The 16,259-nt window shown below is 38.0% G+C and overlaps 1 protein-coding gene across 4 annotated transcripts in view; it reads right to left on the bottom strand.

The window, feature by feature from the left end:
- Positions 1–13,519, bottom strand: part of LOC149543428 (mitochondrial uncoupling protein 1-like) — an 80,915-nt gene extending 67,396 nt beyond the window's left edge. Inside the window, exons 1-3 of one of the 4 annotated variants that reach the window (XM_089798217.1) lie at positions 13,396–13,519; positions 13,051–13,255; positions 12,540–12,749 (exon numbers count right to left, since the gene is read on the bottom strand). In XM_089798217.1, coding sequence (XP_089654343.1) covers positions 12,540–12,749; positions 13,051–13,137 — 297 coding nt within the window. In that variant the 5' untranslated portion in view covers positions 13,138–13,255; positions 13,396–13,519. Of the gene's footprint in view, positions 1–12,539; positions 12,750–13,050 lie in introns of all 4 variants that reach the window. The other 3 variants (XM_089798215.1, XM_089798216.1, XM_089798214.1) reach the window with 3 other exon arrangements.
- Between the last annotated feature and the right edge of the window lie 2,740 nt (positions 13,520–16,259).

Genomic DNA, 16,259 nt, shown 5'->3' with positions numbered 1-16,259 from the left:
AGCTCTTATCAAATGTCATTCACAAAAATCCCATGCTCAACAATGAGACTTTCACCCTTATTTATCCTTTTCCTTCACCCTTCTAGAAGGAACTAAAACATTAATTAATTGCAAATGCTAGAAGCTTCCCCCTTCCAATAATTAATGCACTCTCTAGAAACTCCTCCCTTGCAATACAATAATTAAATGTGCTTCTAGAAAATTAAATTACTAGAGGCTTCCGCCTTTCCAATAATTAATACACAAGCTCTTATCAAATGTCATTCACAAAAATCCCATGCTCAACAATGAGACTTTCACCCCTATTTATCCTTTTCCTTCACCCTTCTAGAAGGAACTAAAATATTAATTAATTGCAAGTGCTAGAAGCTTCCCCCTTCCAATAATTAATGCACTCTCTAGAAACTCCTCCCTTGCAATACAATAATTAAATGTGCTTCTAAAAAATTAAATTACTAGAGGCTTCCGCCTTTCCAATAATTTATACACACTCTAGAAGCTTCTCCCTTTGTAATACAATAATTAATTAAATTAATTAAATATAAAGTCACCTTTTAATTTAATTTATTTAATGACTTTATAAGAAATTAATTTAATTTCCTCTTATGCTCCACTTAGACTTTGGAGAATGTGAAGGTTAAAAGATGGGGTCATTACAGTCTGCCCTCCTTGAAATTGCTTGTCCTCGAGCAATCTCAGTCCTGTTTGCTGTAGCACCTACTCACTCTCCCAAGTAGCATCTTCCTCTAGCAGATATCTCCATTTGATTAAATATTCTTTAATCAACCTGCTTCGCAGAGTCCTTTCTCTAGCATCCAGAATAGCCTCAAGAATTAATACAAGCTTTCCCTCCTCATCTAATGGTGGTAATTCTACTGAAGGCACAACTTTCTGACCAATGGCTTTCTTAAGCCTTGACACATGAAACACATTATGTATCTGACTACCCTCTGGAAGCTCAATCTCGTAAGCAACCTTGCCCACCTTGCGAATCACTATGTAGGGACCATAAAACCTAGGCTTCAACTTCTTTGCTCCACTTTTCTTGAGTGATGACTGTCTGTATGGTTGTAGCCTCAGGTAAACCATATCCCCAACCTCAAAACTGCGCTCTATCTGGTGCTGGTCCGCATACAATTTATGTTGATTTTGGGCTTGCTGTATATTCTCCTTGAGCACCCTCAAAATATCCTGACTATCCTGCAAGAAGCGTTTTGCTTCGAGCACTCTACTATCCCCCAAAACCAAATCCATGAAACTAGGTGCTTCATAACCGTATAGTGCCATGAATGGAGTCATCTTGATGGACATACGACAAGTGGTGTTATAACAGTACTCTCCCATATTTAGCCATTTGACCCAAGCCCTCTGTTGCACAGTCACATAGTTCCTCAGATATCCTTCCACCCATTTATTCACAATCTTTGTCTGCCCATCTGTCTGTGGATGATAACTAGTGCTAGGTGTAAGATTTGTACCACACAACCTAAACAGTTCTTGCCAAAAAGTACTCATGAATTTACTATCCCGATCATTGACAATGAAACTAGGTAGCCCATGTAACCTGAATATCTCTTTGAAGAAAAGATCGGCCACCTATGTTGCTGTGTAAGTGGATGGAATAGCAAAGAAGTGAGCAAGCTTCGTCAGGCAGTCCACTATCACATAGATGCAATCTTTCCCTTGTACTCATGTTAACTCGATGATGAAGTCCATAGAAATACTTTCCCATTTCCTATCCGGAATGGGCAAAGGTTGTAACAACCCTACAGGATATGTGTGTTCTCCCTTATTCTGCTAGCAACTTGCACTCCCTGACATGCTTCTGAACATCATCCTTGAGCCCTTTCCATGTACCGCTCACGAATTTGCCTGTAGGTCTTAAAGACCCCTGGATGTCTAGCTATAGATGCATCATGAAATGCCTTCAGTATAACCTCCCTAAATTGTGATGAAGGAATCAAATATATCCTACCCTGAAACTTCATCAATCCGTCCATCACCACGTAACGATCATCGTGTATGGTGCCTGCAATTACTCCAGAAGCCCAAGTGTCCCTTGCATACTCTTCTATGATCTTATTTCTCCAATCTCCTGTAATCTCAGCTAGAGCACATATATGAGGTCTCCTAGATAAAGCATCTACCACCACATTCTTCTTACCTTTGACAAACTCAATGTCAAAGTCATAGGCCTGTAACTTTGTAATCCACTTCTGTTGTCTATCATTCAAATCACGTTGGCTCATGAAGTATTTGATGTTGTTGTGATCGGTTTTGATAACAAACTTTCCCCCAACTAGGTAGGACCGAAACTTAGCCAATGCATGCATTATAGCCAATATCTCCCGATCATAGATGGAATAGCTCCTCTCCACTCCACGGAGCTTCCTGCTCTCAAAAACAATGGGATGCTTCTCCTGCATCAAGACCACCCCAATCCCATCTCCTGACGCATCATAATGAAGCTCAAATGGCTTTGTGAAATCTGGTAGAGCTAGTACTGGACATGATGACATCACCTTCTTGAAATGATCAAAGCTTCTCTGAGCTACCTCTATCCATGTGAACGCCCCTTTCCTAGTAAGGTCTGTCAAGGGTGCAGCGATCTGTGAAAATCTTTCAACAAATCTCCTATAAAATCCGCAGAGACCAAGGAATCCCTTACGCTGTGTAAGATTCGTAGGAGTAGGCCAATCAACAATAGCCCTAATCTTTTCAAGATCTACCCAAACTCCATCTGCGCTGATGATATGCCCAAGGTATAGTAGCTCAGTCATCCCAAACTCGCACTTAAATTCCTTGGCGTACAATGACTCTTTCTCCAAAGTGGACAACACCATCTCAAGATGTTGTAAATGCTCCTCCCAAGTCTTGCTAAAGACTAAAATGTCATCAAAGAAAATCAAAACAAATCTCCTAAGCTGCTCCCTGAATACCTGATTCATGCAACTCTGGAATGTAACAGGGGCATTGGTTAGCCCAAATGGCATAACCAAAAACTCGAAGTGGCCATAGTGACACCGAAAAGCTGTCTTCTTAATGTCCTCCTCCCTCATCCTAATCTGATGATACCCTGACCGTAGATCAATCTTTGTAAAAAAAGCATGCACCATGTAACTCATCAATCAGCTCATCTATTCGTGGGATGGGATATCTGTTCTTAATGGTTTTCTTGTTTAATGCCCCATAATCGATGCACATGCGCATCGTCCCATCCTTCTTCTTTACCAACACTGCTGCTGAAGCAAAGGGGCTCTTACTAGGCCTGATATGCCCTATTTCCAACAACTCCTTAATTGCCTTTTCTATCTCATCCTTATGTTTCTTAGGATGACAATAGGAAGTAATCATGATTGGTTTGGCTCCCTCCTCGAGCTCAATAACATGCTCTATCACCCTGTCAAGAGGAACCCCATGCAGAATCTCACCAAATACCTTAGTGTGCCTGTCAAGTATCTCCTGGATATCTGGTGGATGACTCTTCACCTGTGGCTCTTGTGAAGTTGGCATAGTGAAACATTCTACTGCCCACTCTATGTTATTATGCCAAAAAAGTCTCTGCATTCTCCTTAGGGAAACTACTCTGCAACTCCCATCTGAAAGTCCTCTAAGTACAACAGTTTTTCCCTCATGCTAAAACTTCATCTCCAATTTTGCTAGGTTAAGTGTGAACTCTACTAGCGAGGCCATCCATACCATGCCAAGGATGACATCATAGTCTCCCATGTCTACCACATAGAACTCATCTTCCAATTCATAGCCATCTCCAAACTTGATGTGAAGATTAGATATCTTTTAAGTGCATAATAGTTTGTCACCATTAGCTACCATAACTCTAAATCTGGCGTGCTCCTCAGTCTATAGACCTCTCTTAGCTACCAATTGTGCGTCTATAAAATTATGTGTAGCCCCAGTGTCAATGAGTGAGATCACTTTCTGCCCTTGGATAGTACCTCTGACCTTAAATGTGATTGCCTTCTGAGCCCCAGTTAATTGTGCTAATGACTTCTCATCCTCAGGAATGTTGCTCTCCTCTGTAGTGCTATCCTCATCTGAATCAGAGTGTTGATCCTCTCTCTCTGATTGTGACTCTTCTGCTGAGAAATACTCCGTTTGATTTGCCTTAGCCTTGAGAGAACACTTATGAGATAGATCCCAAGGCTCTCTGCAATGAAAACATAACTTCTTCTTTCTTAATTCATTCAAGGTGTCATTATCCAACTTATCTCTTTTGGGCTGAGCATCCTTGTGAAAAGGTTTTTTGTCCTTCTCCTTGTCCTTTTTCATATAAGAATCCTTGTGCTGAAATTTGCTCCTAAATGAAGAAGGTGCTAAGTCACAAGCCTTTTTAGTGGCCTCCTGCAATGTAGCTGGGTCATGCCCCTTGACCCAACCTCGTAAGAGTTCTGAGAGTCCATCCATAAACAACACTACTAACCTCCTTTCTGAAATATCAGTGACCAACACAGCTAACCTCTGAAACTCACTGATATACTTCTCAACTGATCCCCACTGCTTGAGTTGTGCCAACTCTTTAAACTGTAATTCGGGGTCCTTGGTATCAAATCTCTCTATGATCTTCTCAGTGAACTCGTAAGATGTGATTTGATTATGTCCCAATGTTACCATGCCATGGTGCCACCACTCATGTGCCGGTCCATCCAAGTGAATAGCTGCATACTTTATAGCCTCCTCTTCAAGCATAGGATTCAGCTGCAAGTATGTATTCATCTTCTGCACCCAAGCTCGTGTGGTCATCTTCCCTGAAGCATCATAATAAGGTAAAGAAAGTTTCCCAACTTTCTTTCTCAGCTCAAGGTTTTGACTTCTTCCTCCTGATCTGGGCATGTGTCTCATCCTCAAGTCCAAGTAATCTCTAAGAGAAATGTCCACCTGAAACTCCGGTCCACTAGCCTCCCAATCCCTCCCGAACTATTCCTGTAACTCTACAATCTGCAGTTCATTAATCAGCTAAACTGGATCTCGGGGTGGGAAGGTGGGTAGAACAGATCTCGAGCTGGCTGTTCGAGTTGAGCATGCAACACGTCTAAAGTTATCAGCCTCATTTCCATTATTGTCATGTCCATCATTAATGTTGTCTTGACCTCCATTATCATTGCCCCTATTATTGTTGTTTCCATTGTTGGCATCACCTAGATTAATATTGATGCCCATCTGTCTAGCCATTAACTGCAACATCATATCCATTCGCCTATTTTACTCCTGTTGCATCATATCCATTCACCTATTTTGCTCTTGTTGCATCCGCTACCCCTCCTCCAATGTACCCAATAACCTGAACATTACATTTTCTTGATTTGGACTGATATTCATTTTGTCAAACATTTTTCTTTCTATCCGACTATTCCAAATTCTCAATAAGACCTCCACAAGATGGCAGGACTTATAGCTCTGATACCACTGTAATGGGCACCCTGGAATGCCCAAAAACTGAACCAAATGCCGAAATAGATTTTTTAATGCAAACTGAAAATGGAACTGATGCTGAAATTATGTTAATTCTCAAAATGATGAAATCAAGTACAAAGCAATATATTCCAAAGGCCAAACCCCAAGGGAATGACGTCTAGAATGTTACAAAAGAGGATGAACATCCCCTATTGCCAAGAAAGATATGTGATTCACACATCCAAGCTCTTATCAAATGTCATTCACAAAAATCCCATGCTCAACAATGAGACTTTCACCCCTATTTATCCTTTTCCTTCACCCTTCTAGAAGGAACTAAAACATTAATTAATTGCAAGTGCTAGAAGCTTCCCCCTTCCAATGAAAATTAAATTACTAGAGGCTTCCGCCTTTCCAATAATTAATACACACTCTAGAAGCTTCTCCCTTTGTAATACAATAATTAATTAAATTAATTAAATATAAAGTCACCTTTTAATTTAATTTATTTAATGACTTTATAAGAAATTAATTTAATTTCCTCTTATGCTCCACTTAGACTTTGGAAAATGTGAAGGTTAAAAGATGGGGTCATTACAACTAATCACGCACCAAAAGGGTAGAGATGACTGGCGTAATCCAACCAACAAATCACATGCCAGTTGAAAGGCAATCGTACGGCTACTATAGTCACACCAAGGGAGCAAGAAGATCCCAACGTACCAAACAAGATCCTCAACGTGCAATGCACAAGCACCTCCAAACGCTGAACTTGACAATCTTTATCAATTGCTGAAAACATATTGTAGAATGCTGCTGAAACCATCTATTGGGGTTTGCATCCCAATAGCCAGGCTCTAGGGTTTGCGTCCCAGTCCTCTAGAATTGCTCCTCAAAGCAAAATCACAAATACCAAGAATGAAGATGTAAAAGATAATGAAAGAATGAGTCAACATCTCCTTTTATCTCCCTCTCAAAGTCAATCAAACCCTAAAGGGAGAATATGCCTTCCCCTTTATTATAAAATGGCATCTTCTCAATTAAAAGGCCTTTATGTATAGGAAAAACACCCATTTCCTCAAATAACATAACTCTAGGTGTCCGAAGGCCTGCGGATGATGAAAATAAGTTATAATAATTCAAGGCCTTTCCAACAAGCTATAACACATAGGCCTGCTTGACCAGATGAAGCCAAAATCCCCTTATTAATCTAATTAGCTATATAAATAGCTTTATTCTAATTTATTTAAACGCAAACTTAGGAAATATTAAAAAATATTCCTTTTATTCAACTAGAAGCCAAACCAACCAAATAATCAGTGAACGGGTCATGTCACCTGCCTATGACTGATGTCGAGCAATGTGGGCCAACTTGCAATCCCATCCCTAAAAACTAGGGATGCTCCTAGAAACTAGGGAATATACCTTGTCACCCTAAAATTGAAACCATATACTGGTCCCGAGGAGCCTCAAGTCTGATCACTGCCACAACCTCCTAAATTTTAGGTAAATTCCAAAAATTAAGGAACTGCCTCGACTAGCTCTCAAACTGACTGTAGCACCAACTCTAGTCACTAAGTATCTAGTATGAGTCTCTATCCACCACTACTAGCCTACAAGACTCCAATAATAGGCCAACTCTCATGACTTTGCTAGTCAGACTAGAGAGGGGACATGACAATGGTAGCCTTGGCTTGCAAAATATTGTAAGGAAAATGCCCATGTGGCTTTTGGAGATAATAGAAAGCAAATTTCATTTCTTGCAATTTGTTTTTATTTCTCTATTTTGTTGGGTGTAGTTGTGTTAATAAGAGGAGTATCCTTTATCAAGGGGAAGCAGAGGAATCTTAGTAAGAAAAGGGGAGCTGAATCAAGTATGTCGAGCAATTTGGATTGCTCTGGGGTTGGCAAAATCCACTATGCACAAAGGAATTTTCATCTTTGCAACTTCTCAAAGAAACAACATTTGTGCATCTGCTTTCACTTTTTCTCACCAATTTGGATTTGGAACTCACTTTTGCAAGGGGTGGAATTTTGGAGGGTCCGAGGAATTTGGATTCCTTTGGAAAAGGTAGTATTTGCCATGCCCAAAGGAATTTCCTCTTTGAAACTTGTTTATACCTATCCATTTTCTCGTCTTAGACAGCAAGAGAATTTATATAAAATATAACATATAAATATAAGTTATATTTTATAGTGGCATGGTTAGGCAATGACGGAAGTGGGGGCCCTTGGGTACTCCAAGTAACCAATGCAGGGACGACCACTTCAAGTTTTTTTTGTGGGGGCTAGGGGGTTGTGAGTCCTTGGTTTCATTAAATAAACACAAAAAAGGTATATAGAAAGCTACACTACTATTATAAAATATTGGAGTGACAATTACAAAGGAGTTTACATCTTTGAATAAAGATTGAGAGATGTAACCAACAATAACTAAGACATTTGTCCAAGATATTTAATGCTAATAATGGCTACTATTATTACAATATCATTAAATCACTATAGTATCTTTATTACAAAAGGTAAGTCTTATATTCTAACCCCCTCTCTTACAGCTTACTCTACTAAAAGCACAACATACTAACACCCTAAACTAATAACAACATAACCAAATGGAACCATGTATTCTTTAGATTCTTCTCTTTGAAAATAGTTCTTGGATCAAGTAGAACTCCAGTATTCCACCTTGCCAAACTCTAAAATTAAAAATCTCCCAAGTTATTGAACAACCATCAATGTTGAGCTATATCCACAATGCTCCATCAAGTTGTCTCATGACCCTTAAGAAGATATAATTTTGAAGATCCACAAACTCCCAAAATAATTAGTCAATCATCCATGTCAAGCTTCATCTATACTAAATTCCTTCCTATCTTCAGAGTGTGGAATTCTTAAAACATGCATTCTTTATCAATGAATTATTCGCCAAAATCAACATCCGATGGACATTCAACAATGGTCGTAAATCAGATTCATATGGATTGTCTTTAAGCTTTCCCTTGAGAACATCATTGGCTTAAATTCTATGGTTCTAGGTTGTGTGATATGTTTTCTTGCAATAGTAACATTTGTTAATTTTTTGCCTAGAAATAAAGATAAACAACAATAACATCAGAACAGAAGCAATAATGAATGCTAAGACAACAATTTATACTAAGAAAAACCTGCAACTTGAGGCGGCAAAAGAACCCAGCCACAAAATAAAATAACTTTTATTGAATAATCAGAATAAGTCTAAAATACAATATGCCCAAACATAAGGCTCAAACTGCAGTAATATTCAAAAACACAAAATGTCAATATGTTTTCATATAACTCCTCCTGAAGAATATATAAAATTGCCTTGACCCTTCATTATCTTGCCATTACAAAGTGAAGACCCCTTTGTTGTTTTAACATTTCATTGTCTTAACTCTTCATTACTTAATGCTGAAGACTCTTCATGATCTTCAAAAGACGTGGCACTTCATATGAAAGATCGGTCATAAAAGACTCTTCGCAGCCTTGTCATATTATTATAGGATTAGATAATGCAGCAGCAAATGTCTCAAATACAATGCTGATGCAATCACAGGTACGCAGATATCTCCTGCAACTACTAAACTTTAATAACATTCAATCTCCCCTTTCTCTTTATCTAATCTCCTGTGATTGCTTCTTGAGTAAATACTAAAATGCCACCTCAGGTTGAGTACCATCTGTATGCATGAATATGTGGCCTCTGTTTAACACACACACTTCAATGTGGTCATTACCTGCGAAGTCATCCTGGAATGAACATTGAATTGTTCATCCAAGACACTCGACAGTGCGACCCGTTGCCTCCTATCTAAAGGGATTTTGCCTGTTTAATTTCCTCAAATTGGAGGTATAGGCAACCAGACCCTCTAAGAATGAAGGATTTTGAATGCAATTAATCTATGTGATATGCAATTATTTTATATGAAAGATGCAATTAATCTAAGAAAATGTAAATCAAACTAGATTAACCATATGCATTTTTAAGAACTAGATGAGATTAAGCTAAGAATGTAAACATATGGGAATATGTGAGCTAAAATGAGTATAAAATGCAGCAGCAATTCGGTAGCAATAATCTTCAACCCTTCTAATGAGGGAATTAAGAGTCCTTTAAATAGAGTTCACGAATTGATCAATGGTTGAAATCAACTCGGATCGACAGTGAGGATTGAAGTATAGTTTCAGTCATAGTGGAAGATTCCAAATTTAGATGGAGTTAACTGCCTCAGATCCGGAGTGCAAGAAACAGTTAACTCAGATAGACTTCAGTGTGAGAGCAAGTGATTTGGATCACTTCTAATTTGATCAATAGTTAACTAAGATTTTCCATTTTGAACTGAAGAGTAGAATTAGGAAAGATATTTAATTTAATAAAATGAGATATGACCTCATAAATACCTTTTCCATTTAATTAAATAATTTCATTCAATTAATTAGAATAGGCATATTTATTAAATTAAATAAATTTAATTCCTTAGTAAATCAGCCTTAGGTGATAATTTAATTTAATAAAGTATGAATACTTTAGATTATATTAAATTTAAATCAAATAGGTTCAATGCAACTAATATGGGTAAATACTATAGGAATTAAATAATAAGTATGATGAATGCAAATTAGGCTTTCCTGCATTTGACAATTAAGTCAAGTAGCGAGTAGCAGAATAGGAATTGCCTAGTGACGTAGGACTTAGGATTGATTGAAATAGACCGAAATTGGTGATCGTGGCAATGAGCCAATTTTGGGGTATTACACCATCTCCTATATCTCTTGCAATTGTTCTCTTTTCTTTGCTACTTGAGGTGAAATCATGTCTTCCAAAGTTTGCAAATGCACCTAATTCAGAGTAAAAATGACTTTGTTGAATTTAGAAGATAGACTATTTAACAAAATGGCTTTGGCATCATCATAGTCTACCATAGCATTGACTTTGACTAGCTAACTGATGAGATATCTCAGATTATTTATGTGGCTAGACATAGTGACTCCACCAACCATATCATGTCTATGTAGCTAAAGATTCTGAGAAAAGTTTAAATTAGTTGCTTTTGTTCTGACCATATTTTTCAAAAGCTTTGGAAATTTTCTATGGATAATTTTTCCAAATCAAAATCAAAGAGAGCATAACTAATAATGGTTTTGGTTTTTTTTAGGCAAGAGCCTACAACACAACAGTAAATTGTGAGCCTCTTATGTGGGAGGTCTTAGGTTCGAGTCTACTCGAATATAAATAATAATTAATCACAAAAACATAATACTAATTAATATTAGCTTCAGTTAGGCAAGAGCCTACAACACAATGGTAAGTTGTGAGCCTCTTATCAAAGAGGTCTTGGGTTTGAATCTACTCACGCTCGCGCTTAATAAATAACAATAATTAATCGCAACACATAATAATTAATCTTGGCTTCGGCCTCTTACTGATCCAAAAAAAAAAATTAATCTTAGCTTCGGCCTCTTATCAATTGAAAAAAAAAATGGTTTTGGTTTTGTCATCTTTGTTGTGCCAATCTAGTAACTTATTCACACATGTAAGTGGTTTCTTATTCCCATTTACGACTCCCAACACATTAAGTTCACAAGTTGCATTTGGATTTTCACTTCTAGGTATAGAAGTTGAGGTCAAAATAGTCTTATAATGGAATTTCCATTCTTAGAAAAATTACCCTTATTAATTTTTGGACCTTTAAAGAAATTCAATGCAGACAAAAAAAATTGACAATGTGTACATGTACTAGCTGTGTTCTGAAAATCATGCCCTAGACGTGGCTTTAGAGAGCCATCATGACTGCAAAAACCCCTAGCCATGATTGCTGCAAATCCCTTGATCTTTTGAAACAAGAAATATCAACTTCCTACCTCCCATGACCTCCTCTACCTCGTGATTGTGAATCCCCATGACACAAATCTTTGACATAGAAACCCACATTTTTTCTTGGCTATAATCCCTTTTTCCTTGTTGATGTGTCACGGGTGGAGTGCATCCTTCAAGCATGATTAGGCCATGAGATCTGAGATTTGAATTTCTGCCCTCATTGAAACCTATGACAGGTTATTCTTCTCGTGATTTTGTATGAATGATACTTACAAAAATGCTTGCAATTTTCTGTTTCCTGCACACCCTTGCTCCTTGCACAACTTGATTTTCCACACAACGTTTTTTGAACTGGAATTCCTACGATCCTTGGCTCTAATACCATATTATAAAAATGAAAAAAACACAAATTAGGTATATAGCATAAGACAGTGACACAATATATTATTATAAAAGAAAAAATACTAGAATGATTATTACAAAGGAGTTCATCTCCTTATATTTAGTTTGAGTGATAGCAAATAAAAAGCTAAAAACAAATGATTACAGATTCAATTCCATTAATTCACCTTCCACATGGGTGGAGGCAGCTTACGGATGGAAGTCACCGTGGTTTACACATTATTCACTTCATGAGTTCCACCAGATATTAATTCCTATATTAAAAAATTTAAGAACAACAAATAAATAAACCTAACACTTGTTCAGGATTCTAAATACTAATAATAATAGATTATCACACACTGGTAAGTGGCAACAGTGACTTTATGACAAAAGGTAAGTCTTATACCCCATGAAAATCAAACTCCGTTGAATACTTTCTTATATGTAAGAGGCAATGTAAGGTAAATTAAAAGATAATCCTTACAAGGAATGCAAATTTCAGTTTCCATAAAATGATACATTCTGAGATCACCAATGATGCAAGTATATAGGTTCCACTTCCACCCAATTCTATATCAGGGATAATATGGGAGGGGGAACTGATTGGGTGGACAATGGGTAGTGATTTGTCCAAGTGAAACAGAGACAGACACTGAGTGCAAACAACCAAGGCGTGTTTATAATACACTCAAAGATTATGTTGCCTGTGGAGCAGTTGAAAGTCCAAACGCTACTGGCTGAAATCCCAGCATGCATTATCATGGCAATATGTATTTTTCACTCTAAAAATGCTGCGGAATAATGTACCCTTTGAAGAATTAAATGGAGTCTAACTTAGAATAAAAACGAAGATTGTGCTCTGTCACATTAAAACACAAGCAGAGGAGAGTAAAAAGAATGAACTCACAGGCTCATAAAGTCCGATCCGTAGTCCACCAAAGAGGCATTGACGATGTAAGCCGGGGACTATGCCCTTCCACAGAGATGCAGCCCCTTCTTCCCTCGCAATGGTGGCTATCGTACCAAACATGCCCTTATATTTCAATGCTTCCCCTCCTGTTTGTTTTCCTTGCAATTGAAGCCTCACCTTTGCAGTGTCAATGGGGATCGTACATATCTACGGAAAGTGAGTTAAAATACAGTCATATCCAAGCGATGAAAAATACATATTGATACCTTGCAAATCATCAATAGATTCGTGGTTCGAATCCCATTCCACATGCTAGTCAAAATCATATATAGAGAGGAGGAGGGACAGAGAACATGAATAATATAGTTTTACATACATTCCACTTGTCGAAAAAATGGAGGAAAAACGGGTAAGCATGGATCTGAAATACAATATAATCTCATTCCCACGGAGAAGAGGGAAAAAAAACTGCGAGATGCATTTACAGCAAACACAAAATGAAGTGTACCTCGGCCCAACAGGCACTGAATGCACTGCTGGCAAATATTCCGGCCAGAGATATCTCTTTCTTGGTTTGGGGCTTCGCCTCCGCCATGGACTCTATTCAAGAAGGATATACAGAAAGATCTAGAAGGCTGGTTTGTGCTTCTCACGGTTCTCCTTGTTTTTATTTATTATTGCCTTTTTATAGGAACACCCCTTTATTCCCAACTCTGCGGAACGCCAAAAATCAAAATGATGTTAGGACAAACTATAAAATTTGATTTTGACCAGGAATTTGGATGCTTAGCATCTATCCAAGAACATATTCCAAAGGAATGAATTGACAACCAACATTTCTTGCGTTCCACACCCTAGCCTAGTGGAGCACTCTGACGATCAAATTGCTTTGATGATGTCTTCACCCATTGGCCTTCTCCAACGGTGTCTGACAAGGCTAACTGAACTTTGCGAGAAACTATTGCTATGTGTGCGCCTTTATTCGGTAGCTAGTGTTGCATGATGTCACTCTTTCCTTCCATAGAGATTCTTTGTACGTGGACTAATATCATTGAGTGCCGAGGCTATGAAAAAAATTTAAAATAGGCACAAATTTAAAATGTTTTTAAAGCGTCACTCATAATCACTAGGGTAGATTTTGTTTTATAGCAAAGGATGGTAGGTATGGATGATATGATATGATATGATAGATTTTAATGACGTCCACGAGACTAAAGTAGTCTATGGGACCCATGCAATCACCCTCCCAAGTCAGGGGCGGAACTAGTCAGTTGTAAAGTTTTGGATAATTTGTCTCTCCTTCTCTGAAGTTTGGTAATCAAATCCGCTGCTCTCTTCACTTGATCTTCCTCGAATAAATATTTGAAGTCCTTATTCTGCAATATTTTTGTATAATCAGATATGATGTCATTGTAAGCCTGGCAGTCCTTGACAAAGTGTTGCTCTGTCTCAACTATTCTCATATTACAAAATAAACATGTTCTGTCTGCCCACTCTTCCTTTGGAACTTGCCACCTACCAGTTTCACATCGCAGCTGATGTGAACTAGTGCTAAGTTGTGCCATCAACATTTTTGCTTTCCAGTTAATAGGTGCTCTTATATAGGCCTTTTCATCATGACTATAAGTGGGATTAAATTCTTTAATGTAATAGGATTTTTTCCGCCCTATGCGTCTTGTCCACAAAATATTGTGAAATTTTTCATTGACAAACTTTTTTATTTCTGTAATGTTATCCGGGCAAGTTTGGATGTTGATATCCCATTTTCGCATCCATTTGTCATTTTGCTTCATCCATGTGCTTTTCCGCCTCACAAGTTTTTCCTCTATGATCAACTTGGGCCAACGATGTGTTTCCAGACCTTGGGTTTTCTTTAAGTAGCTTATCATTCGGACCAAAGCAACGGCTTCTAGTGGATAGGAACCCACCTCCACCAAAAGGATCTCATACGGAACTGTGGTCTTGACTTTAAGATTGCATGTGATGAAGTGTTTTTGAATTCTTTCTACTTGCTGCCATTTTTGTTCGGACATACTACCTCCCCACACTTCACATCCGTATAAAATAACCGGAGTGACCAGCAAACCAAAAAGGGTTTTCATGGTCGTCCAATCCCATAATTTTGCATTCCTGCACTTGTTTTGTAAAGAGTATAACGCCTTCCATCCCCCTTTGATCATTTTTGATCTGCAAGTATCCCAATTGAGTTTGTTATGAAAATCGATGCCCAAGTATTTGTACTCTTCCACAATCTCAAGTGGGCTATTTTCCAATAGAAACTCGTCTTGTATGCCCCTATTCTTCTTCAGCGAGAAGATCATAATTTTGGTTTTACTAGTGTTAACTTGCATTCCAACTTCATGACAAAAAATTTCTAGTGTTGTCAAGTGCTCTTTCAAACCTATAGCTGTTCTAGCAAGAATTATGAGATCATCCGCATATAAGAGCAATCTTATCACAAAGTGGGCTAGCTGCACTCCCTCACCATTGGTCTTGTTTATCCACTCTTCTAATTTGTCAATATAGAGCCTGAATAAAGTTGGAGATAACGGACACCCTTGCTTAACCCCGATGTTGCTGTCAAAGTTTTCTGATAGCCCTTCTGTCGTTCTGATTTTGGCTTTGACCTGCTCATATAATCTGTAAACTGCTGACCTAAGTTCTTTAGGAACTTCCAACTCTTCCATTCTATCCCATAATTTATTACGTAGCACTGTGTCGAATGCTTTTTTAAAGTCCACGAAACAACAAAAAGCCTTGTTCCCCGGAGTGTCCCAAACTTTCTCAATCAAGTATCTAAGAGTGATGTCATGATCTATAGTAGAGTGCTTCGGTCTAAAGCCTGCTTGCCCTATTGCACGTTTGCCTTCTGTTTCAACCCAGTTGCTAATTTTTTGTTCTACCAAGCTGCCAAATAACTTGCCAAAAAGTGGATTGATCATGATGGTTCGGTAATTAGAAGGATTATTTATATCTCCACTTTTGTGGAGTGGGATCACCACACTTGTTGTCCATTTTACAGGGAAACCTTCTCTATTGACACTGTTGAAAATTTTAGTGATGTGTGGTGTAAGGGTTTCAACACCCCATTTTAATATTCAGCTTGAAGCCCATCTATATCTTGCACTTTACCGGCAACTAACCTCTTTATGCCTTAGATAATATCATTTTCGCTGAATAACTCCCCTGTAGGCCCTGTTTCCATGGTTCTACGTTCTCCTAGATCACACTTGTAGAGAGTCTTGGCATATTCCAGCCATTTGGTTCCTGTTATTTTGTTCTCTAACTGAGTTTTTCTCTACTGAAGTTCTTTCCAAAACTTTCTGGGGTTGTTTTTACCAAGATTAATCAACTCGATTCTTCTCTTATTTACAGACTCTCCTTTCTTCTTTTTAATCAGCTGATCATACTCCTCTTTACTTTCTTTATTTATGTTCTTTTTCCAATTTCTTTTTGTTGTTTTGCATTCTTCATCAAACCACGGATTAGCCGGAAAAGTGTTCTTGGCTTCTCTAGTGGCCTTAGATCTTTTACACTCCTCCAATGCTTTAATGATAGTAAGAACAAGATTATCCTTGTCCATGAAATGTTATTTATCAGACTCGGGATGGTTTTCCAGAACTCTAGACAGCCGCAAAAGAGAGTTTTGGAAAGTAGCATGGTTTTCTTGTGTCATTAAAACTTTGCCAATCGGAATCCTCTTCCTCTTTTGTAAAG

Source organism: Cupressus sempervirens, chromosome 8 (genome assembly GCF_028749045.1).
Source record: "Cupressus sempervirens isolate cs-2001-9-10 chromosome 8, ASM2874904v1, whole genome shotgun sequence".
NCBI classification, from domain to species: Eukaryota; Viridiplantae; Streptophyta; class Pinopsida; order Cupressales; family Cupressaceae; genus Cupressus; species Cupressus sempervirens.
This window is presented reverse-complemented; position numbering and strand designations above follow the sequence as displayed.